General features: G+C 36.2%; 1 protein-coding gene across 1 annotated transcript in view; it reads left to right on the plus strand.

Moving 5' to 3' along the window:
- Positions 1 to 25,470, plus strand: part of AFG1L (AFG1 like ATPase) — a 66,017-nt gene that overhangs the window by 15,723 nt on the left and 24,824 nt on the right. Inside the window, 5 exon segments of the mRNA XM_048937646.1 lie at positions 2,052 to 2,103; positions 2,892 to 2,993; positions 5,394 to 5,524; positions 11,335 to 11,434; positions 13,823 to 13,881. Coding sequence (XP_048793603.1) covers positions 2,052 to 2,103; positions 2,892 to 2,993; positions 5,394 to 5,524; positions 11,335 to 11,434; positions 13,823 to 13,881 — 444 coding nt within the window.

A 25,470-nucleotide genomic window follows, 5' to 3' on the forward strand; every position in this document is an offset into this window, starting at 1 on the left:
AAACAAAATACTTCCTACAGATGTCTTTAATTTGCTTGAAGAGGATTTACTTTTAGAGTTTATCAACTTCAGCAAATTTATTCAGATCTGCCACAGTACCTCTCCTTTCTATTATACATCATTTTTTTTTAAGGGCTGAGGGGGCTGAGTCATGTCTTAGCATCTGCCATCTTCTCAGAGAACTAGTTCTATTTTTCTAAATCAATCAGGAGTTGAATTAGACTTTCTTGAGCCCAAGCCATTTTATTTATTTCCTTTAGTGAAACAACACAAACAAAAAAGTTGCCTGTAATGTTTTCTAGAAGTGGTAAATATTGGAGAAAGCATAAAACATTCTTAAAAGTACACATATTAAGAACGTTAAATGTAATCAATGAGCATAGTGCAGTTTGCAAAAGGATGTAAAGATAGGCCTTATGACCTGTTCTACTTGTATAGTCTTTACGGAGACAAGTAAAGCACTGATGTATTTTCCCAGTTTTGTCATTCTTTGTACATCTACAAGCCACATTAATACCATCTTTTTAATTGTTAAAAACATGTTATTTATCTCAAAATTAAGACATTCTTACAAATGTCTCTGATACAGAGTTTTTTTTCTATTTCCCCTTTCTTCACTATATAACTTTGAGAATTAGTTTCAGTGAGTGCCAGCTCTTAAGTAGTGTACAAAGAAATATCCATGTCAATTAAATTGTCTTGCAGAGCTTTAGAAGCACTAGCAAGTAGTTGCAGCCATGTGTATTAATGGAACTGATTCAGAACATCTGAAACCCTCTTCAGCCACAGACTGATGATACACATTTTTGTTTCCCTCTTAATGCAGCTCTAAATTAAATCTGTAAGTGGATCTTATGTATGAGCTATGGTTGCACACTTTCTGAACAAATACTGTAGATCTGAGACATTATCTTTCTACTTTGTTCATACATTTTCTTCCACGTTTAATTAGTGTTTTGCTACTCGTTTCTTTAAGATGGTGTTGTGTTCTGTAAAGCGCTTTAGATTGAAGTTCTTCAGCAATTACTCAGCTCCAAATGAGACCAGAGGGTTGTGATTTCAATTTTCCTCAGTTTTTCCTTAGTTTGTATAGCTCAGAAAGTGGAACAATGTAACGTAACTTTATGCTGTAGTGTGATGATTTTTGTGGGTATTGATTTGATGAGAATTCTTTAAGATGTACAAAATTTTAGAAACTCTTTCCTTTTAGAGTTTTAGGTGGAAGTGGCTGTGCAATATTGGAATGGGGGAGGACAGTTTCAAATTGAAACTATTCATAAAAATACATATTTGAGTAAAACAGAGAAAATATCAAGCGTCTTAACATGTGTCTCGAGTTGCATTAAGAGATTAAATATTCTTAACCAGTGTCAGTTTGAGATAAATTCACTTGTGAAAATAATTAGTAAAATGCATACTTTGAATATAAACTTATACATATATGACACATTTTTACGGTGCTTCTGTTGATTTTTAAGCATGTTTAAAACAGGTAACTTCATTTAAGATTGAAAGTGGAGAGGAAGGAAGGGGACCTGGAATATTCATCGACTTTATCATATGGCTTTTCTAAATTCTAATGGTTTAAACCTAAAGCAGAGCTGGTATATGGAACCTATACCTGCAAGTACAATAGTACTGCTTAATTTTGCATCGTTTTTTCTAGGTCTGTTTGTTCAAATGTCTTTATAAGAGTTTGTTTTAATCTTGATGTACTGGGACACATTTAATAATTTTGTATGTGTTCTGGTTTAAAAAAACAAGAAAAAAAACACATGTACTGTGACTTAGGATGGAAATACTTTCATGGTGATTAAAAAAGAAAAAAAGGATGGGTATTTGCCTCCCTCCTCTTTTTTTTTTTTTTAATTCCCTCAATACATCATTAGATAGCATACTAATTCAGAGTTAATAATTTATTCAAGGTTATACTTTGCTGGCTATTCCTGTTCAGGTGGTTACATGTAGCCACTTGATTAATTGATCACAGCTATGTGCTTGCTTTTATTATGCTCCATGTTTGTATTTATTGTTCTCCTCTTGATTTGCAGCTCTTTGCAAAAAACAAACCTCCAAAAGGTCTTTATGTCTATGGAGATGTTGGTAAGTCTCAGCTGCATCAGTCTCAGTGAAATTTTGTCTTAATACATGTTTATTCACATTGTGAAGTATCTAAGAGCCTGAAATTTATGTAGCATGATTACTTTAGTGAATGTTCTGGGTTTATTTTTCTTCTGTATTATGATGTTAGTTTATGGAATGGAATCATAAAATGGCTTGGGTGGGAAGGGATCATAAAGTCCTCTGAACTCCAACTCCCTGCAATGGGCAAGGTTGCCCCCCACCAGATTGGGCTGCAGCAACCTGGCCTTGAATCCCTCCAGGGGTGCAGTTAATCTAATGGCACTTAATGCAATTAGATTTAGAAGTTTGGAAGCTATTGAATTGGACTGCTTTACCATGTGTATTTTTTTCCAGTGTTACCCACTCTATTATTTAAGAATGGGGAGCCAGGGAGGGAATTTATATATTATAATTGCAGAATACAGAATAATACAGAATAAATACAGAATAAAACAGTACTCACTTTTCAAACTGAGATAATAAGGATGCAAATGGAGGCATTTTTGCAACCTTTTTGCAAACCCTATATAGATCAAAATTTTGAATGGAAAAATAACAGTCCAGTTGTTCTGAGCGTTTGAACGTAAAACAGAGCCTTTCTTCCCAGTCTGGCCTTGTACTTATTCAGTGTACTTATTCAGTGGTTATTCAGTAGTTTCATTATTAAAAGCTAATGAACAATCATTATTGTAATCAGTATGTAACTGTTCTTAAATTAACTACCTGTTGGATGGGGGTTTTTTTGTTTGCTATTTTTTTATTTGAAGGCACAGGGAAGACAATGGTGATGGACATGTTCTATTCTCACTTAGAAGTAGAAAGGAAAAAGAGAGTCCATTTTCATGGCTTCATGCTGGATGTGCACCAGAGTAAGTGAAGATACTGATATTTACAAGAATTGTATGAAAAAGTATTAACTGTGAAAAAGCCTGACTCATTCTCTTATGTATATTATTCATCATACAGTGTAATTTTCTTGAAGTTTTTAAACAAATGAAATAACAACAACAAAAAAAAGAGTAAATTAGAAGGTTTGGTCATTGTTTGTCATACCAGATTGGATGCTAACTGTATACTATTTCTCAAGTATCTTTTCAAATACTCTGATGTTCCGCATACCTGATTGTATAGAAGACTGCATGTGTATTTAAGGATGATATAATAAGGATCAAATCCTTATCTGAATAGTCTCTGGTTAATTACTTGGCTGCAATCTAAAGAGAGCACCTGCTGAAATAGAATGATAAAGTACAAAGCAACATGGTGATATCAGAAAAAAAGGACAGATAAATGTAAATGTGATATTGTGTTTTTTTCCACTGGATCATGATTCAGAGGCAAAGTTTGTGCTTCAGAGAAATGGGCTAATTCTTCCAAGACTTGTGCAATATTTGTCAAGTTGTCACGTTCATTCATTACTGCTTGGCTCCATATTTCTTTTCACATCAGTCTGGGAAGATTTTAGCTTTTATGAAAAACAAAACAACCGTTGCTATGTAATGTTTTGGGTTTTAATAGCACTTAGTATTTGTTGTGTCACTAAGGAATAGGTTGTGCTCCTTACAGACCAAAAGAAAGTTCAGCTGAGTGAAGAGGACACGTGTGGGGAATGAATAGATAAGTTAAATCATAGATAATCCAGAATTTGCCTTCTCTTTCTCTCACTGTTTTGGGATATTCTTTCTGAAGGAAAGAGTCAACTCATAGTGATAAATGTAGTCTTTCTGAAACTGGATCGTATGAACGCAAGACAAATGGTGCAAAAATGATAGGAAATAATGGAAAAGTATAAAATATGGGCTAATGCATCTTCTCTCATTTGGTGCTTTAATTAAAAATTTTTAAAAAGCATAACCTAATTGATTTGTGGGAACAGGTTTACAAAGATTGTAGAGGAGAGGACTGTGTTTATTAACAGAAAATGATCACAAAAATAAATGGTGATGGAACTCTGTCATGACAGAGGGAGAAGAAAAACTAATACATTTGGATAATAACACTGACTATAATAATAATGTACCATGTAAAACGTTAGCAAATAGAAGTTTGTTTCCTAGGCCCCGTTAAAGGCAAATCTATAGCAATGAATTGATTGTGTAATTGCTGAAAAAGAGCATTATGTAAACTGTTTTTTTAACAGTTGTGTATATAAATAATTTTGATCTGTGTAATTTCAATAAGCAATAACTAAATGAGGTATAAATGCCAACAAGAATGAGAAATGTTCTGGGTTGGTGAACTTTGCAAAATTGATGATAATCAGTTTTGGGAAAATAGAAGGAAGGTGATCCTAAGTTTCAGAGTTTTTTTCTGACAGAATGAACAAGGTGCTTTTTGCTGCATGGAATATAGGTATTTTAAAAGCTGCTTCTGTTTCTAAAATGTATGACTTTAAAGTACTGTGAAATTGGTTATGTGTAATGGTACAATTTACAAATACTGTGACAGCAGCATTTTTCTTGGAAAGCTTTCACTGGTGTAAAGAAGCTCTGCTCTTTTGACTGCCCTTCTGTTGTCACTGGGTCACTGTTGAGATTTTCTTTTTCCATTTCTTGTTTCTTGTATTTTTAACAAAGCCAGCTTCTTACTGTAGGACCTTGGTTTGCCAAATGTCTTTGTGTAGGCAGATGGAATGCAGTCCATGACATATTAAAGTATGTACTTAATAATCTTATTTGATATTTCAGTGTTACCTTGTTTACATTGTAAAATATAATTGTATTGCTTTGTCTGAGTTCTTGTAACTAAGTATATTATACTTAGTATATATAAGTATATATAAGTATATAAGTACATTCTAAGTATATCTCCAGACCAGGCAATGCACAGAACTGTGTCGTGGATTTGGAAACTGTAAGGGTTTTTCATATTCAGCAGATCAAGTCATAAAATGCGAAATTATGAAGTGAAACTGCAGCTAAGCTCATGAACTGGAGCAAGAGAAAACTGTAATTTGGTTCAGTTTTTAAAATAAAATATAAGTGTTTGATATTAGTGCTGAAGGGTTCATAGTTTTTTATTTTACATATTTCTGACCAAGAAAATATAAATCACAGAGTCTCTGTGGTTTTACTGGTTACCTGATGTGGTTGCAAACTTAGCAGTTTTGCCCTCTCAGAGTTAGATGAAATTTGAAGTGTGTTTGTTTCTTTGTTTTTCCTGACTTGAATCACCTTTTCATTTGATAGCTAAATAATTTTGTTTTCTGTATTTTAGAATATTTTAGAAGACATAAGAAACAGTTATTCACTTATGTTTTATCTACTCAGGAATACATCGCCTTAAGCAGAGCTTGCCTAAAAGAAAGCCGGGATTTATGGCCAAATCATACGACCCAATTGCACCAGTAGCAGAGGAAATAAGTGAAGAAGCATGTCTCTTATGTTTTGATGAGTTTCAGGTAAGAAATCAGAGATTAATCCTTGGTTTCAAGGGAAACTTCACACAATTATTTTTAATCTACAAATATGATCTTTGTTTTTAGTAATATTATTTGAATTACTGGCCAGAATTGAACTGGGGAAGTTCAGAGGTGGAAGGCATTTCACAATTTTGAAGGTGATGTTTTTGTTGGTTTTTTTTTTTAGGAGTCGGCTACATACGTGCCCCCTTACAGTCCTTTCACTTTCCCACTGTAACTACTGTTCATGCTAGCGAGTAATTCAGATTGTGGTGAGAGGCTTGTGAGTGCTTCAGGGCAGGAGCTGTCATCTTAAAATGAGTCTGTGCAGCACCCAGGCCAGCAGTGACACGATAGAAGCTTCGGGTGCCGGGTCTTTGCCATGTCTCACAGAGTGGAACGAAATGGTTTCACTGTCATTAAGGATATGGAAATAATATTTCAATTTCAATCTGAATTCCTTCCTAGAGTTACTGGAGCCTGTGGCACATCAGTGTCAGGTTATGTTGGCATAATCTACTTTAGGGAAAATTTTATTGAATTAAATATGAAAAGTAAAAAATGAAATGATAAAATTCATCTTTGCACAAACTCACTTGATTGTTTCAATTGTTTTATGTGACTTGTGAATTCTGTTCTAAGGACATGTCACAAATTTAAGCATAGAGTTGCTTTATAATTTTTTTGGAGAGATGAGGTGTATTTAGCAGCTCAATTCAGAAATCTCATCTAGAAACTACAGGGGAAGATGAGAACAGGTCCATGTTGTTCAAATCACCTCCTATCAAAAGAATAATCAATTAGCTGTAAATTTTCTGCATTACACTCTTAATCTGTAACTGAAAGGATAGAACAATTTTAATCTCCTAGGTACTACATTTAGCTTGTGCACTAAGAAAGATTTATGATCAGCTTCCACGATGGGGATTTTTGCAGCCATTCAGTACGTGTTTCTGTTTTGTTACTTCTGCATTTTGCATCAAGGAATAATCCTTAAACCTATGGTTTCAGAATGTGTGGAGTCACTGCAATCTCAGATGAAAATGTTTAATAAAAAGTTGTATTTGAGTTATATTTTTGCAGGGTCTCAGTGTGTTAAAAGAACACTTGTCATTGTTAAATGTGTTTTGTTGGAGTATGTTCTCTAAAACATGTTAACATCAGGAACTTATTCAAATCATTATACCAAAGTTCATTGCCTGCCTCTCAGCTAAAGAGCTGCAGATTCTGTTTTGTTCTTTGCTTTTGACTTTGTTTGTTTGTAGTAAAATTTGTAACAACCAAGTTTAGGAGAAAATGTAAATTCTAATTGCAGCTCTCCTGGATTTCTCTTAAAAAAAATAATAATTCTGAACAGTTCACTGGCATAGACACATTTGGGCATGTCTGCCTGTAGCCATGTGATATCTGGTGCTAGCAGTTCAAGGAGGAGACAGGTGAGGAGAGATGTATAGTGAATGTGCCCTTTCCTCTTGCCAAAGACTCACTCATCTTTTCAAGTTGTGTGCTTGCACATGTGAACAACTTGTGAACTCATTCATAGACTGAATAGTGTGTGGTTTGAGTTTTGATGGTGCATGTTTTCATCCTCAGCTTTTTAATAAAGTGTTTTTTCCCTTATTTCAAATGCTGCTATTTGATCATTTGAGATGTGTTTTATCTAGCTGAGCTAGAACACTGGGCTTCCAAAACTCATAGAATGAAATAAAATACAGAGACAATTGTGTTTACACTATGCAGAAGTGGGAAGATTTGGAGTGGGGTAGGGAGAAGTGATATATTCTTGTGATATATCATTTGAAAGGTTTCACAGAGGCATTTTTGCTAACAGTAGCACCAATATTAAGTGTAAGCACCTGCTTTTCTGTATAAATGCCCACTACTTTCATATACTGTTATTCTGTATTTACATATTGTCTATCATCTCGCTGTATTCCCAGAGACCCTGGTGATTTTGTTTTCAAATTGTTTCTCTGCTCCCCCTGCTGACTTGGTCGAGGTACAGCAGCCACTCCAGCTGTAAAAATCACTTCGTGTTTTGTAAGTGGATCACAGTTGGGAAAATAATAAATATATTTCAGAGTGTATTTCTTGGACTCTGCATTATTATGCGATACTTTTAATGAAACTATTTGTTCTGGATGCACTAATGGTCAGAATCCATGGATTTCTTGGCTGATCTTCTGTAGCATGAGATGCTACTCAGGCTCTGCCTACTCAAGAGGAGTTGCAGAGCATATAGAAGGCCCTGAATTTGCAATGAGAAACCTTCTGTTTAAAAACTATTTAAGTGGTGCAGTGGCTGGAAGAGCAGTTCACGGAGTGGCAAAATTAACATTGGTAGTCTAACTCAGGACTTTCTCTGCTGATTCCTCCAGTGAAATCTGTCCATTATTGCCACTACAACTGATTCAGTCATATTTAAAGAATTGCTAGATTAAAAAAAGAAAAAAAACAAAACCCAAGCAAACAAATAAAAAATTGCAGCTCAAACCAATCAAACAAAAAAGTCTGGACAGACAGATCATATGCTGATGTGACTTGCAGGCAAAGCTGCTGTCTGTTTTGACATGTGGGAGGTCAGGTTGGGTCGTTTGTTGGCGAAACGCTCGTGTGTTGAAGAAATCTCAGAAACACTTCTGAGATTTGTTTGAAGCATTTCAAGTGTCTTTTCTGTGGTGGGGGGGAAGGAGAATAAGCTGGGTTGATTTTATAAAACTGAGGTTGTGAATTCCTCCTTGACGGGAGGCTAAAGCGAACCGGAAGTACTCTGAAGTACATCGTTGTTGCCTAAAGAAACCTCAGACAGTTGCTTGACTAATTCACTTCAAAAGTATTTCAGTACGCCTTGAGGTTGATTTTTGTCTTCAGATGTATTGTTGTTTTTTCTTTTTTTAAATGTTATTTTTTGCAAACTCTTTGTGATAGAGCCAGGCCATTAGACATGGCATTAAGCTTCTGACCATTCTGAAGCTGGTGAAGCACCAGCATCTACCTGAGATACAGGCTCTCAGGTTGTTAAAATTGTGCTGCTTCTTACTGATCTTTATCATGCCAGTGTGATAGAAATGCTAGACCTTTTTCTTTTAGCCATTCTAAAAACACATCCTCACTTGAAAAACAACAGAAAAAAAGCCTCAGAGAATGAATCCATTTGTAATTATGATTTTCATGTTTCAAAATGCAGACATTGCCCAATATAACGAGACTAGTCATTGTTTAGTGATCAGGTAACTATACACTGGTAATCAGAAGCACTGATTTTACCTTGTGACTGTAACCTGTGACAGTTAGTATTGGTGAAAAAGAATCCGTACTTCTGCTGAATGGTGACAGTGTTAGTATTTATACACCATCAGTACCACTTGGACTTAAACCAAGCTACAATTTAGGGAGTTTTTTACTAACATAACCTGCATGCTATTAAAAGCCTTTAATAAAAATTAGGCTCTTATTTTTGTGCTAATACTAATTACTGGTAATGCATGCTTATGTTTATCATTCATTACATGGAACTATACCAATCAGCGGATGACTGAGTCTTGAGCACTTACACATGTAAATTAACTCTTAGTGATTTTAGTGCTTAGTGCTTTTTATATTTTTTAATTCATGTAAGTGAGCCACAGTGGAAAGCAACACGGGGTCATAAAATTTATTTTTCTTCAATGTTAATGAAATGTCTCCATTCTCTCCATTACCGGGCATTCCTTACTGCTAATTTGTAGCCTTTGCTTCTGTTCCACCAAGTAAGAATTGCAGGATATGGAAAAAACGTAAAAAATGACAGTGGTTAATTCCTGTCAGCTAGTTGCTTTGGCTGGTAGAATTCTTCCCTTACCGAAGCTCTATTAGTTCAAAAGAACTTAAATTTGCATTCCAGTTCTCAAAATGGCTCTGGCTTTTTGACAGAGCTTAAGGAGTTTGGTTTTCTTTTGTAGTATAGTGAGGACACAAGAATTTAGCATGAAACAACAGTTCTCATTAATAAGAGAATTTTATTCACTGTTTTCTGTCACGTAAACACTAACATTCTTTTTCTATTTCTTTCATTTTGTTTTCTAAAGGTGGTGTGCCTTAGAGTGTTTTCTGAACACAAATTTGTTAAAAAAAATAATTTATAACATGGATTTTTAAAACTTGCATCACAAAGCAAACCTAACAGCCAAGAAATTCATTTACCCCTAAAATGTGTATATTGATTTTGTATATTTTAAAGACAAAAGGGAAAATTCCTGAAGTCTAATGTTTAGAAGAAATAAATTGTAGGTGGAAGCATCAACAGCTACATCAGGTATGTAGTAGCTGTGACTCACTACATGTTCCTAAAGCTTAGTGATGAGAGAGATACAAATCTGAGAAGTGTGTTACTGGTTATGTGAAATGGTTTGGTTTTGAAAAAGAGAAAAAAAATCCATATTAATGGATTCCATAGAAATAAATAAAAGAAATCTTTGGGAGAAGGAAATTGATATTTACATACATTTTCTTAGGAACTTCACTGCTTCCAGTCTAGTTGTGAGAATCACAGCCTCATTCTTTTTCTGTCTCTAACGTAGAATTAATTTGTTTTGCTTCTCAGATAGGTGTGTTAGAATTTGGGAGCGGGGATTCGGAAAAGTACAATACTGATCAGTCTTTCTGTAGCTTGCATTACCATTGCTGTGTTCATATCTAATCTGGCAAAGCATAGCAGTGCATCGGTCTGTAATCAGCACGTATAACTGCCAGCTGACCACCACCTTTTTATTTCCCCAGCACTGGGGTCTGTGGTAAGTCAAAATGCAACAAGTGTCTATATATCAACGAAGGAGAAGGCAGAAGGAACAAGAGCTTAATGATAGCAGAGGTGATTTACTTAATAGGACTGCTAATTTCAGCTGCTGAACACCTGCAACATATAAATTGCTGTTGTAACAATGTTATGTTTTTTCAATCTGTTTGGACGAATTTATTCCTTTCTTTCATTTGTGTAGAATGGTTGCTGTTTGGCATTCCTTTTATTTCTTGATACTGTAAAGCAAGTTAGTTCAGCTAAACTTAGATATTGAAAGAAATTTTACTTTATTGCTTATTGTTTAGGCTTTTTTATTTCAGTATTGCCTGTCCCACCCCTTTTTATTTTCTGTTAGTGTTTTCTGCCTGAAGGTTAGAAGAGGCTGACTGTGCTGGAAGTGACTGCCGTGCCTTTTGATTATTCATGGACAGTAATAGAAGGCACTTAAAAAGAACAATGAAATTGCTTATTTTTGTGATGGGCCATCTGTTGAATTGTTTTTTGCAACAATCACACAATAGTATCTATGTCATATCATTCTATTTTCAACAGCAGCTGATTATGTATAGTTGGCTCCTTGTCTTTATTTCTGAAGTCCCATGACCATTTAAATTCACCTCTGCAAACCTTTGCCTCAAAGGTAATAGAAATGTAAAACAGCCGGTGTGTACTGTCTTTGTTTTCTGGTTTTTCTTTTTTTCGTGTTGTTTCCAATTGATTAGGTCTCTTAAATGTTTAGATCTGTTTTCTGTGTTTTCCCACCTGTAGTTTTATAATAGAAGTTAACATGGAATCGTTTAGCAATCGGTAGAGATATGGTGGAGTTCTGTAATAAAAAGCAGGCAAGTTTTGAAAGGCTGTGGTACATTCACTGCTTATTAATTATCCCTTTTATTTTTTCCCACCAAGCAATAATTAGAATCTTTCTCCATGGCTTTCACTAACAAGCATTTTTCCTAGCTATAAAGCCACTCGCAAATCTATTGCGGCAGAAGCTGAAAGCAAGACAAAACAAATGTGTTGTCTTCCGCAGGTCACTGACATTGCTGATGCCATGATTCTGAAGCAGCTTTTTGAAAACTTGTTCCAAAATGGGGTTGTCGTTGTGGCAACATCTAACAGGCCACCAGAAGGTAAAAACAAACATGCTACTACTATTAACCAGGTACAGTTAATCTCAGTATCTTACAGAAAAATCTTGTAAGAATGATATGTTATTGAATATATATGAATGAACTCACTAGCCTTCAAAAATCTGAGATGCCCCAATTTGTCTCCTGTTTTCTGTTTTTTTGTGTGTGTGTGTGTGTGTGTGCTCTTAAAAAAGAAAGGTGTTTCACTTCATCTTACTCCTTTCTTTTCTTGTGCTGAACTTCGTACCTCTTCTTTCCCTTGTCCTTCTGTGGTTTCTGATTTTCTATACTCTATCCAAACCAGTGGGAGGAGAGTATTTAGGAATGGGGATGGGTGAAATATTGCTTCTGTTTGGGAGTTTCCAGGGCAGAAAAAGATCATACCCAGAAGAGAGGTGAAGTGAGACAGTTTGTCTACTAGTTTGTAGCTAGCAAATTGCAGACCTTCTACACTAGCTGAGGGGAGGAGCATGCCCCTTTTTTAAGATACCATTTTCACAGCCTAGCATTCGTTGGAAAGTACTTAGATGGAGAGTTGTTTCCATTTCTAACAGTATTTGTAGAGTTTGACTAGATAGATCCTTCTAAAAGCCCTCAAATCTGCATGGGTTTTAATCAAGCAATAATTGTCTTTTTTTTTTTTTTTTACATCATAATGTAGTGTATATATAGTGTTTTGTTATAGCATAGCATTAGTAGATAGCATAATGCATGATTTCTATGCAACTTTTATAACAATTCACAATTCAGATTAATAGCAAATGTTTGCAAAGCACACTAAAAGGTTACAGCATTAACTGAGTGCCCTTAATTTTTCTACCCAAATAAATTAGGTAAAAGGGAATTTTTTTTTTAATCTTTAAAAAGACAAGAAAACAATCAAATACTGTTACTGAAAGGCAAAATAATTTCCTGTTGGGTTATTTTCCCTTTTTTTTTTTTTTTTTTTTTTTTTTTAAGCAAACAGTATAAAATCAGAACTAATATAGCTAAGAGAACTACAGGTTAACTCAGTGCTGGGGCCTCGCTCACTTGGGATCCACCCTCGTGTTTGTTGATTCACTACTATCACTACTCTGTGAAGTTCAGGAGAAATTCTTATAATTTGGGTATTCCACCTTACATCTTAATTTGTCAATCTGTGGCCATTACTGTCATGTGTCTGTTTTTGGTACATATTTAGTCAACCTGAATAGCATTCGTTTCTACTATCTACACAGCGGAGAACATCATAGAATCATAGAATAGCTTGGGTTGGGAAGCACCTTAATGATCACCCAGTTCCTGCCGTGGGTAGGGTTGTCACATCAGTAAAGGCTTCTCCAGAAATGAGCAATATTGCTGTCCAGACACTGATCATTGCTTGCTGTTTGTTGTTTTTGTTTTTGTGGTTTTTCCCTGTACTGCTCCATATTTGTAAATGCTTACACTGTATGTCTGAAATCCTTCCACAGAGAAGAGTGCTGGATTAATCCCTATGTGGTATCAAGGTTTAAGATTGAATTAAGAAATTCTCCTATTGTAAATACAAAAGGAAAAAGTGGCTTTTTTACTAGCAAGCAGATGCACTCAGCAGCTGACCTTTAGTGATGTGCCTAACCATGTTACAATTCTGTCCCATTGGAGTATGAGGGGAAATATAAGGAATAGTATATGAGGAATCCTGGTTTATTTTCACCACCAAAATTACTGTTTTTTTCCTAATCCTCATAAAACAGACATAATAATTCTTTTATGATTATATTAGACAGTTAGATAGTTTCGTTAAGCACAGATCTTCATTCCATTGCACAAAAAACATCTTAATATTTTTTGTATTCAGTTGCATTTTGAGCAACTTCGCATAAGGCTGTTTTTTGTTTATTTGTTTTTGCCTTAGAGATGACTGTTCTTGTCCCTTTGGAAAAAGAGTGGACCTGGTACAATTGCTAAAGGTTAAAGTTTACCAAACTACACTGAAAAAGAATTATACTAACTTTTAAAATACAGGTTGCTTATTTGAGTTTAATCTGAGTCTTTCCCTTCTACCCAATAATTTATATTTAGCAACTGTATAGTGACAGCCTTATAACAGTTCATTTTGAGCATTACAAATCATTTTTGTATCCTTTTTTTAATAGTTGTCTTCTGCTAAAATCAGTTATCTCATTAGATGTCTCATCTTTTACTCTATACCTTTTCCAGACTTTCTAAGGATGTTGCTCTCTTACTTGAGAGTGTAATGAATTTTTTATACAGTAAGAGAACGGAAATCAATTTCAGCTTTCCTTTTTCCGCTTTTGTTCCTTATCGCTTTAGCAACACAGTTTTATTTGCAAGTCTAAAAGACAAGCTCACATTGTTATTAAGACTAAGTAGCAAAACTGGTACTGATTTCCTTTCTTTCAGATCTCTATAAAAATGGTCTTCAGAGAGCTAATTTTGTACCATTCATTGCTGTGCTGAAGGTAAGGAGAATCACTTTATAAATGCTTTTCAATTTTGCCTGCTGTATTAATCAATTTGATTTGGACAGGATTGCTTTGATACTACTTAGGCTGCTCTGAAAGAAATGCCTCCTACTTATTTCCATGGAAACTACAGCAGATACAAAGAGCACAATAGCACTGTTTGAAGGAGCAAATTCTCATCTACAAAAAGCTATTTTTCAATATAGTCGCCATCGTTAGCTATGCATTTTTGCCAGCAGTGACCAAGAGCCTGCATGCTACACTCGTAAAAGTCAGCACCAGCGGGGATGACCCACTGTTTCACAGCTGTTATGATGGCATTGTTGCTAGGAAAATGTTGCCCACAGTCCATCTGTCATCATCCCAAATAGATGGAAGTCAGAAGGCACCAAGTCTGGATTATATGGTGGGTGTGGTAGGACAATCCAGCCAAGATTGACAATGTTCTCTGTGGTCTTCATAGTGGTACAGGGCCTCGTGTTATCATGTTGCAAGAGAAAGTTCATCCTCTCTGGTCTGACTCCGGAAGTTCAAGCCTTCAGCTTAGTTAGCACTGTGACGTAGTGGTCAGAGCCAATGGTTTGCTCAGGTTTCAGGAAATCCGAAAGAATAATCCTTTTCCTCTCTCAACAGACATTACACTTCGCTTTACCCACTGAGAGCTGCGTCTTGAACTTTGATAGGGAATTCATATGTCACCACTCCATGCGACATGGAGTGTTTTCCCACTGGCTTTTAGTGATGACACCATGTCTTGTCACTGCTCATAATACACTTCAGGAAACTGCCACCATCAGCTTCGTGTTGGTGCAAGTAGATCCTGACAGATTTGCATACAATGTTCTTTTGGTTCCTGTGTGAGCATTTGTGGGACCCACCTGGCACAAACTTTGCAATATTCCAATGCTGCAACTGTCATTTGCAATGCATTGAAGCCAGTATTCAGTTCTGTACACAGTTCCCTGGTTGTAATCTGCTGATTTGCATGGATGAGCTGATCAAGATGCCCTTCATTTTGTGGTGTAACAGCTGTGCACAGGTATCTGGAGTGTGGCTTGTATTTCACATCATTGTTGCCACTGCTGAAATGCATCACTGGCCACCTCATTGTGCTCACATCTACTGTTTGGTCTCCATCAATGTTCAGCAAGCATCAGTGGATGTCAGTGGGTGCCATCTTTTCTGCACAGAGGAACTCAGTCTGTACTTCCACGTCAGACTCGATTCTGCCAGGCTGCCCCTCTGCTGCCATCTCTCACACAGCAACAATGTGTAATTGGTGGGAACATTCAACCTCTACTGCCATATCCTCAACATCTGCCTCTGACATCGTGGGCCAACATAATGAAATAGGAGGCATTACTTTTGGAGCAGCCCCTGTAGTTTCCAGATAGAATGTATATGGATCAAAAATAATTGAAAGTAAGCAAAGAGGAACATAGTTCTAGAACAGGACATTTAGTACGAGAAAAAGTTTGCCCTTTTGGCCAAAGCAGCAGAATTTGTTTGGATGGGACTTTCTTACTGTCGTGTGACATAGTAATTCTCTAACAGTGATACGCTATTATACTCATGGGCATTTTACATTTATTATACCAAAAAACCCTCCATATTCCTTTGGTTTAAAGAAATTAGTATTGTGCATGTACCCTTGAATTACCTTGTTTGGGGATCTGTACATTTTTTTTCCCCTCGTGTGGAAGTGGACTTCTGAGTCTGTATTTGCAAGGCTTTGTGTGATGCCCAACAAATAGAAGTTCCAAAGCATGATCCCTGGAGAGGGAAATATGTGAATTGCTTCATTTAGGTGAAAAAATGGAGCATACTTCTTAAATGTGAATAATAGAATCATTCACTCTGCTTTTAAAATAATATATGCTGAATTCACATTTTAAGTTCTGGATGAGTTGCAAATCTTTCTAATTCCCAAACTCTGACTGTATTGTTACATTATTGAGGGCTAGCCTGTGGTTGGTGGGGTTAGCATACAGCCCCTGTGTTTGGGTCTGTCTGGACTGACATGACATGCAAGGTGCAAATAACAGCACTTACTTTCTTCACAGTAGCGTTGCCAGCATAAACACATAAATAAGGTGAACTGTATCAATATCTAAGAAGATATTGATAGGGAAGGTAGAAATTGAGGTCAGGTTGGATTAATAAGGAATTTAGAATTTCAGAATAGATAGATTGGTTGGATATCTATGCTGAGGTGGTCAGCAGTGAGGTAGTTAAGTGCCTTGGACTTTCAGTGGGCATGCTGGAATTATGAAATTACTTAATTGGCTAACCACCTTTGAAAATCCTGTCTGATGTAGATATTTGAACAATTACCATGTTCCAAAGTTAACGTGCTGTTGACATAGGCAACCCTAAATATCTCAGAATGGCTGTGTATGAAGTCAGGGAGGTTACCACTGAAAGTGGTTCTTAACAGGATGGCTTTAAAAAAGTAAGAGATGTAAAAACGAGTGAACAGCTATAACCACTTTAGATTCTTGAAAAGGGCTTATTTTGTAGCTAATAGATGCGTGATAGGTTGTAATCGTAGAACATTTTCAAGAAGAGTAATAATTTTACATACGTTTGCTTTTCTAAATGCAGCATCATTCTCAGCATCTATGACAAATCTTGCTTTTTCCTTGCTGCTAACTTGTCTTTTCTATGTCTTTTTCCTGGTTAGCTCTTAGTTTTCTACCTTGATGAATGTAAAGCTCTTTTATTTCACTTATGGTCAGACTTAATGAATATCTGTCGTGCATGTTTATCTGTAGTTTGCTTTTACTTTCCCTTTGGCTGGCAGAAGAAAAAAAGTAGAATGTAGTTAAGTAGAATGTAGTTTACACTCACAGAATGTCTCATTAGGATGGGGAAAATAAATGTTACAAAAGGACCTCATGGATACTGTGCTGACAGAAACCCTAATGATTGGTACATTGGTTTAGAGCTGCAATTGAGGATGGAGTAATGTGAAAAGAAATAAGTAGCACAAGTAAATGAGAGATGTGCAGACATTACCATAATAATGAGTGAAGGGAGAAATGAAGTTTGAATATTCTACTCAGAAGGACGTTTCTAAAATTCTGGATTGCTTGTTTCCCCCCTTCCCCCTACCCCCCCATGTTTTTGTGTTTTAATACAACTCTAAAGGTACCTGCCTTTACTGCCTTTAATGCCTTTAATGTAAGTGTTCAGTAAATGTTATCAAAATAGTATGATTCTTTCTCAAAACATAATGCTTGAAGAGCAGATCCGATGAAGCTTATCAACAAATGTTTCTCTGACCTTAGTTGGAAAGTGGAAGGCTGATGACAAGTCATTAAAAACAATAATAGTTAATAAAATATCCAAGTCTACATTTTGAATTCAGCACATCAGAAGCAGGCATTAGAAACCTCATGAATTGAATGTATTTTGAAGCAAGATTTTAACAGATGACTGTTACATTACAAAGGCACGGATACAAAGAAACCCATCTTCTGGTTGTAGTGGCCTGAGAAGCGCAGGTTTAAGCCTTCTCCATGTGCATACAATCTACATTATGTACCCCTGTAGCTTTTCTCACTGCAGTGGTGTTACTGCATGAAGAAGCTTCCTCAGTGTTCAGAATTCCATGTGTGTCTTTAGGAAGTGGAAAGAGGATATTAGGATTCTGAATTAAGATATAATGGGAAAACACTGCATTGGATACTGACAAATCTTTGATTTACTACCTTGTGTACCTTCAGCTCATTCCAAGCTATACGTGTCTGTATTATTTTTATGGTAACCTAACCTGTTTCCTGAAGTGGCTTTGATAACTTGGACTAACTTCTTGTCTTACTTTTCTTTGGATTCAGAGCCTCCTGCCCTGCCTTTCCTTGGGATTTGGCAATGTTTTTATCTTTCTTTCCTGTCTTTTGTAACCAGAAAACTTAAGATAAGGCCTTTGCACTGGAAGTAATTCAATATATGAGTATTAAAGTCTTTCAAATCATCTTAGGAAGATGAGATGAATGGAAGATATCAGCAGTGTTTCTGTGAAGAGATATTTCTATATTTCCTATTCCTCGCAAAGACAATTGTAAGCCGATTTCTGTGTGATAAGCACAAAGGAGAAACAGTGGTTTATGGAAAATGTGCCTTGCAAAGTTTCTTCACGTTGCTTTTCCAGAAGGTAGGCTACTGGGGGCACGGAATTGCTGCATGCCTACTGTGGGAGTTGCAATTGGTGACATTTTTTTTAGGCCCACCTGAAAGGTGCAGGTCCTACAGCCTGCATCTGTAGTTCAACACATGGTTCCCTCTGCAATCTGCATTTATCCCAGTGTTCTGATCCTTTAAAATCTTATATAGCTTGGGATCTGAATTTTCACTGATTATTTCATGCTGTAACTTACTCGTGGTTTTCTTAAATAGGGAAATACTCTCACTTGATTGGTTTGTTGTGGCTGAAATTCTTTGGGATGGAATATTCTTTCAAGAAAGGCTTAGATTCTGCAGCAGATAGGAGTGCTTCTCCAGTCTATGCAATTTTATTAAAAATACAGCTTTTCAGAGATAAGTATTAGGAAGGAAAAATCTTTTAATTCTATAATTGCAATTAGACTCAGTCCCTTCTGATTGAGCTTTTAATCTTGTGGCATCTCTTACTGAGAATTTTGAAGTGCATGGAACTCCTTAGTGATTTTTTATAAAGGCAGTTCTTGACAAGAAAACCTTGTGTACTGGTTACTTTGATCAAGTGCTTGGAGCAGAAATGCTTCCAACGTTATTAGTTTAAAGCAAAATGAAAATGTGAAAACTTTCTCAACCTTTTAATGTTAGTTTACAAATAAAGCCATGCATCCTTAACAACTTGATGTAAGGTCAGAAGTGAGGCTTTTCAGGAAAGAGAAAGTAAAATTTAATTTATTGGTTTGACAGTAATTTGGCAAGTTTAATTTCTATAGACATTTAATGAAGATATTTACATCAATCATTCACTGCTCTGGAATCCTAATTCTAATTCAGTAGCTTCTTCAGGCAAACACTTTTCCTCAACTAGTTAGATGTATATCAACTAAAATTTTAAACTAGTTGTATTTGCAAAGATTTCATGGAGCTGTAGTACAAAGTTTTAAAATGCCAAGCCAAGTCAAAATATTGAATACGTACCTTCTGCATGTTGTCAGATTTTCTTTCCAGAATAGAACTCAAGCTGCACAAAGTCCCAGCTCAAAGTCAGGAGGTTTAACGGGCTTTGATAACCTGAATATACCTTTAAAAGGTACAGATTTAAAATAATAGTAACAGTGAAGTCAAGCTGACTTTGGTTACCTGTACTGCTTGAACTAAAAGTAAAGAAGCAACTAGAAGTCTGGTTTTAGTAGTACAGGAAATTACTGTAAGCTCCCTATGGTGAACTTCATTTCATTATTTCTTTCCAACTGTTTGGTTAAAATGACTGTTAACAGCAAGCCTGGTAAACACCTTTCACATAGAAAGCAGCGTCAGTGTATGCTGTGTTGCGTTTATTATTTGTCTCAGATTGGGTTGGTGATTATTTATTGACATTTTTATCTGCTCTGCTGAGTTTTAGTTAAAATATACTCTCTTTTCCAAAGCAATGAAAGGAGAGATGGAAAACTGTTTTCACTTTTCAATAACTTACGCGAAATAGGTGAAAATACTTAAAACATTTTGAGCTGCCCCTCAGGAAATTGGTGCGAGTGAGCTTTGTACAAAGGCATTTGGTAGATATAAAATTTCTTTGATTGTGCATTCAGCTTTTGTCCAACCACCTGTGCTGGAAATACAGGGATTTGCTGAGTGGCGGATCTGCTCATTTAAAAAAAAAAAAAAAAAGTCATCTCATTGATGAAATTGATTTGTCAGTTTGTTCCATTCTAATGGTGTGATAGCCCAGCAGCTTTCAGTATGTTGAATAGTTAAAACCTGCTTTTGAGGTCAGTGTCAGCCACTCTGACCCCTGTGAACTGTCACCTGAGTCAGGATTGCTGGGATTAATCCTTTGATATTGTGATGGCTTCGCCTATCAATTGACTTTTTCATTACTGAAGATGTTAGGCCTTTTGTTTCCCTTCTTAGTATGTAACCAAGCAAACTCCTAAGTAGAAGGAGCATTTGTTCTTGTTCTCTCTCTCTTTGCGAGTAATAGAAGCATTCATCTTTTGTGAAGTGTACCTAATTAAACATGTAAAAATAGAAAATATAGCATGATTGCAAGTATTTCTGTGCCATTTCAGTGTCATTTATGGGTAATTTGTGTGACAAATTTGTGAGACCGAACTGAAAAAACGTTGTATTTAGAAAGCAAGGTGTCGAATTAGAGCTTATCAGCCCTTTCTGCATACAGCCTTTAAAGTCTGTTTTAAATTTAAACTCAGGGGTTACTGGAATTCTGTAGCTTAAAGCACTACTGCTTATTATAAAGTACCTATTGCCTTAGCTCGTTCTCCCATTACCAAGCAGCTGTTTGTTTACTTTCCATGGCTGTTTTATACACACACGCCTGGGCTCGCTCCTAGACAGCTTATTTAGAGGCAGACCAAAACTTTATCTGAGGATAAAACATTTCCTATTGTAGCTCCATGCGGGGCCCTCCTCCTCCGTATTTCCTTTATTTGCTATTTCCCAAATTCTTGCTTGGTTTGTTTGCTCTTCAAATAAAATGAGTAAACCGAAGCATATCGTAGATATGGAATCCCTGATTCCTGCTGTATCAGGGTAAATTAGTCTAATTACACGTGGCAGTTTTATTTGCTTGTGATGTAATGTGAAATGAGGTCCTGCCTCCCCCTCAAAAGCCCGAGCCAATTAATAAAGCTTTTAAGCTCTTTGTCACAGGCCACCGTGGAGGTCTGCAGAGAAGAACTTTAATCCAATAAACATTTCATTTAGATCATGAAAAGAAAGCATGAGGAGAAGCTCCTACAAGAGGGTGTTACCAGCGATTGTAGCCACGAAGAGATGTGAGGAATTTGCCAAATTAACTGAGAGGCCTTCATATTTAACACATAAATGTGTCAAAACTAATAATAGAATTATTTAATTCGAGTCGAACCTTATATTGTTAAAATTCTAAGAAGCCATGACTGTTTTCTTCAAAGACTTTACTGTTGAGCTGGATGGACAGGGCAAGGGGAGGTTGTGAGAAACCCAGATAGCAAATAACACTGGCCGAAGCTGGTGGAAAAAAAAAAAAAAGGAATAGATAATTAGGTGTAATTAGCGTGTATGAATTGTTGTCTCCCTGCCCTCGGCTTGAATAAATTTCGGAGAAAAAAAACCCTAGTGGTGAAAATGCTTTGATGTAAGAAGAGTCATTGTGGTTTGGCAGCATAAAGGCAGTGTTTTATACTTCTCGCATAATGGTCGTGATACAGAAAGAGTGAATGGACTCTGCACCCCCCAGTCTGCTTTACAGCAAGGACTTTTGGATTCTCTTGAAACAAAATGCATCAGAAGTTTTCAGTTGTTGGTAATGAGGTAGTGGACCTCATCAGAGCTAAGCGTAAGCCATCTTTAGCCTTTGTTTAGATCTTAATCGCATTTTTTTTTCTTATTCTGAGAAATCCAGTTTCGCAAATCAATACTTTTTTTTTTTTTCCCCTGCCTGCCAACAGCTCTGGCAGGAGCAAAGGCTAATACTGGGAGAAGAAATACGAATCAAACGTTAAAAAGAAAAAACAACAGCAAAAAAAGAAATGGAGACAAATAACTTTGGGGCGTCATTCAAGTGAAATACATGTGGTGGGGGTGAATTTGACCCTTAGCTCATGAAACATTGTGCTAGAAATTCGGAGTGAACTCTTGGCAATTTGCTTTTCACGGAACAGCACGGCTCGTTTATTAGGAGATTGAAAGTTACAGTCATTGTGGCTCCTTAGCAAAACTGCATCTTATACAATCCTTGTTGGTTTTGTTTTTTTTTTTTAATTTACATTTAGTCTGCAAGGGCGCTTTTCTTTCTTCCTGAGCAATGTGAAATGAGGAGAGCTGCTCAGTGTAATGCTGCGCTGGAAGTTTGCTGCTTGCCATTATTCTGTTCCTTGCCTGGAAAAAGGAGAGACTACTTGTCTCCTACTCAGAACTGCCACATCTGTACCGCCTGAATTCTTGCACTTTTGTCTGATTATCTGAAATACTGTTCACGTAACAGTGCATTTTAAGAGTCTCTGTCTTCATGCATGCACCATTATTTTACAAGTTAATTGTCTATTTTTCCTCTTCTTAGGGGGTAGCTGATTTATAGATAGATCTTAAAATAAGTTATTGAAAAGTCCTACAATGGATCTTATGTTCCTTGCGGTAGCAAGAATAGTGGGCTTTCTTAGTTGTTAAAAGTTTTGAGGACTGTAATGTAAACTTGCACAACTTCCACTGAATTCATTTTAATTCTAAATATTATCGATGCTGAACTCTTCAGTTTAATGCATTCTTGTCACAGTGTAAGACAGAGATCCATTTAAAAAATTCTGTTAGTAGTATTTGACTTCCCAGATCTTTGTGCTTTAAGTCCATTCAAAAACAGTTCACAAATAAAATGTTCTAAAATCATCCAAACTATTAGTTTTATTGACATTGTGAGCATACTTAGTCAGATTTTGAAATTGTTCATCTTTTTTTTTTCCAACATCAAAAATTGGAACAAACACTGCTGTCCAAGGCTATTGCAGCAATTCCCTGTATTTCCTTATTGCAAGTAATAAAGAACATGGGGGAGAAAGGACTAAAAAATCAGTTAACTCCTTGCAGCATTGCACTATTTTTATAGATCAGGTAGGCTTTTGTGCTTGAAGTTGATTTGATCTGTGAAAGGCAACACCTGAATATCATGCTAAGTAATTATGTCTGATTGTAGGATTAATTTTTTTTTTCCAGGTATAGGTCACAGCAAATTCAGTTAGGGTAGAGTATGTACAAAGCTAAGAAATATGCAGATTTTCTGTTGTAAGATTGTGTAAAAATTATTTACAGTTAATACTTGCATAAAGGTTAGAAAGGTTGATGAAGTGATATTTAGTTTTGCTTTACTATTCACTGCATGTCAGAATGTAATTATGACTGATTCATGAAACTGTCTTAGCAATGAACCATCTTTATTAAAATGCTGATCAAGACAAGAGCTGACAGTAATAAAGAATAGAACATTTTAGTGTTGTTGCTTTTGAATGATTGCTAATTACCCCAGAGGTCACATATAGTGCTTATGAGGATTCATTGACATTTTCTTTAAAGTCTACTGTTTCAGCAACATGTGAACAGGAAGACCAAAAACTGTATGCATACCCAAGAGTGCTTGGACCAAGTTTTTATCCATCACAAAATACCTGATGATTCTTTCTCCTTCCCTCTCCCCACAAGGACATCTGTAGTCTCATGAATCTGTGTAGGAGAAAGTTAGGCATGTTACAAACTCTGTTTTTAACAGGGCCAATTTTAAGCATGAATGAAGTGAGCAGCTCTTTGAAGGTCCTGCATCCGTGCCATGCTTGCCTGCAACTGTCAGGGTGGTTTCCTAATGTGGCTGAGGAAGCACAGCATGTGTTTCTCATGCTTCTCTCAGCACAAGTCCCAGTCAGACCAGTTTCATGCTCTGAAGCATGCTGGTGATTGCTGCTTGCTGATAAATTGGAGACTAGGCTAAAGGTAAAGCCTGCAGTATGCCTTGCAGGTCAGAAAACATGTTTTTAGTGGCACACTGCAACTGACTTGAGAGGATTCTTGTTCTACCAGAGTTGTGAAACGCTTGGGAAAACATCTGCTGTAATGATATCCTTTGGATGAAGAAACCCTTTCTTCAAATCACTTAGGCAAAAAAAATAAGATCAAATAAATACATTTCTAGTGGATAACTTGAGGCTAAGTGAGTCATTCTGGTGAGCTTCGTTTACCTTGGAGCTCTTTCTCTGTTGCAGGCCAAGGCTTTTGTGATGTATTTATGCACTGTTATTCTGGGAGAATGTTTCTCTCCTTGGATGGATGTATGTGTATGAGGAGAAACATTGCCAATGAACAGTCTCATTGCTTTCTGATTTGATAGATGGAAGAAGTATCAGAGTGGTTAGAAGTTACACTTCTCACTTAGCTGTAGTGTGACAGGCTGAGGATGCTCATCAGGTGTGGAAATTAGGGTAATCATCATCCCAAGATGAATCACTTCTGTCTCTGTCACTTTACACCTTCTCTGGGATTCTCAGATAGGGTTTGTCTGTTCTTGTAGGCCAGCAGGAGATAATGTATGCTTTTGTGGATTTTTCATTTGTCTATTTATTTATTTTAAATGCCATTAAAGTTTGGAACAGAGAATGACGATTGAGTTGGCCTACAGCAGTCTTGGATAAAATTAAGAGACAGTTGCTTGTCAGCATCATCGAGGGTCATGAGCCGATCACGGTACTTGAGTTAACAGGAACATATTTTACTTAGTACAGTGTCTGTCCCGGACTCCAGGGCCATTGGCATTTCATATATCTTACTGTGATACATGGGAAACAAACATGGTGAGAAATTGCAGGTTCTCCAATTCGCTTGGACCATCTTGAAATTTTCTAGAACTTTTGTTCCTCTCCTTAAGAAACCACCACATCATGTATTTTAAGTAGTTGAAGCATTTTAATAGCTACCATTCAGGAATGCAGCACCAGAGGAATATCAGAGGTGCTTACAAGAAGAAAAACATTGTAAGTCTATGGTTAATAACTTTCTACTCAGAATTTTAACTATTCTATCTGAAGACTGTCATTTTAAGTGTTCTGACTTGAACTCAACCTTAAGGCTTTGTTTCTTTTCCTTCTGAAATAGGAAGTTTTTCTACTACTTCACTGGAAATGAACGCATGATCAAGCTGTATTTTTGACTTAGTAATTGCTTTTTCAGTATTGTAATTGTATTTGTTCTTTGTATACATAAATACATAAATGACTTCAAAATAAATTGTATGACTAATTAATTTTGTGCATTTAATTTGAATAGGGTAAATCAGACTAGGAATATCTCAGTAGAATAGAAAATCTCTCGGAAACTGAAAGTGGTTCTACAGGAAAAGACCAGATGAGCTGTAGCTTCAATTTTACACATTTTCATCAAAAGGGAAGTAGAAATGTAGGCCAAGCAAGTGAAATTTGTAATTGTAAATCTCCATCTTAAATAAATAAATAAATAAATAAATAAATAAATAAATATATATAAAACATATATATGCCCATGTATATGAAACTATGTAAACTAACAGTTACAAGTGCAGCTTTGACAATTAAGTACTAACAGTCTGAAGCCACTGGTTAGTTCTTTCTTTGACTGTTGATTAGAATTCCGTGGTGGTGATTAGTGACTGTGAGGGTGCAATCACATCTGCAGGATTTAATCAGTTCGGTGGTGGAGAAGTTAGTCTGAAGACGGAGGGAGAAAGTAGAACTTCTGTATGTAATTCTGTTAGGTTTTGGGGTGGTTTTTTCATGCTATAGAAAAAAGTAAGGGTAAGAAGTAGAGATGTGCCTTTTTTTTTTTAATTAAGAGTTTGTGGAATTTGTGAATGATACTATTGGTTTTTTTTTCTTCTGGTTCTGTAATAAGAGGAATATAATGTTGCTGACAGCTCTG

The sequence above is a fragment of the Lagopus muta genome, chromosome 2 (genome assembly GCF_023343835.1).
Source record: "Lagopus muta isolate bLagMut1 chromosome 2, bLagMut1 primary, whole genome shotgun sequence".
NCBI classification, from domain to species: domain Eukaryota; kingdom Metazoa; phylum Chordata; class Aves; order Galliformes; family Phasianidae; genus Lagopus; species Lagopus muta.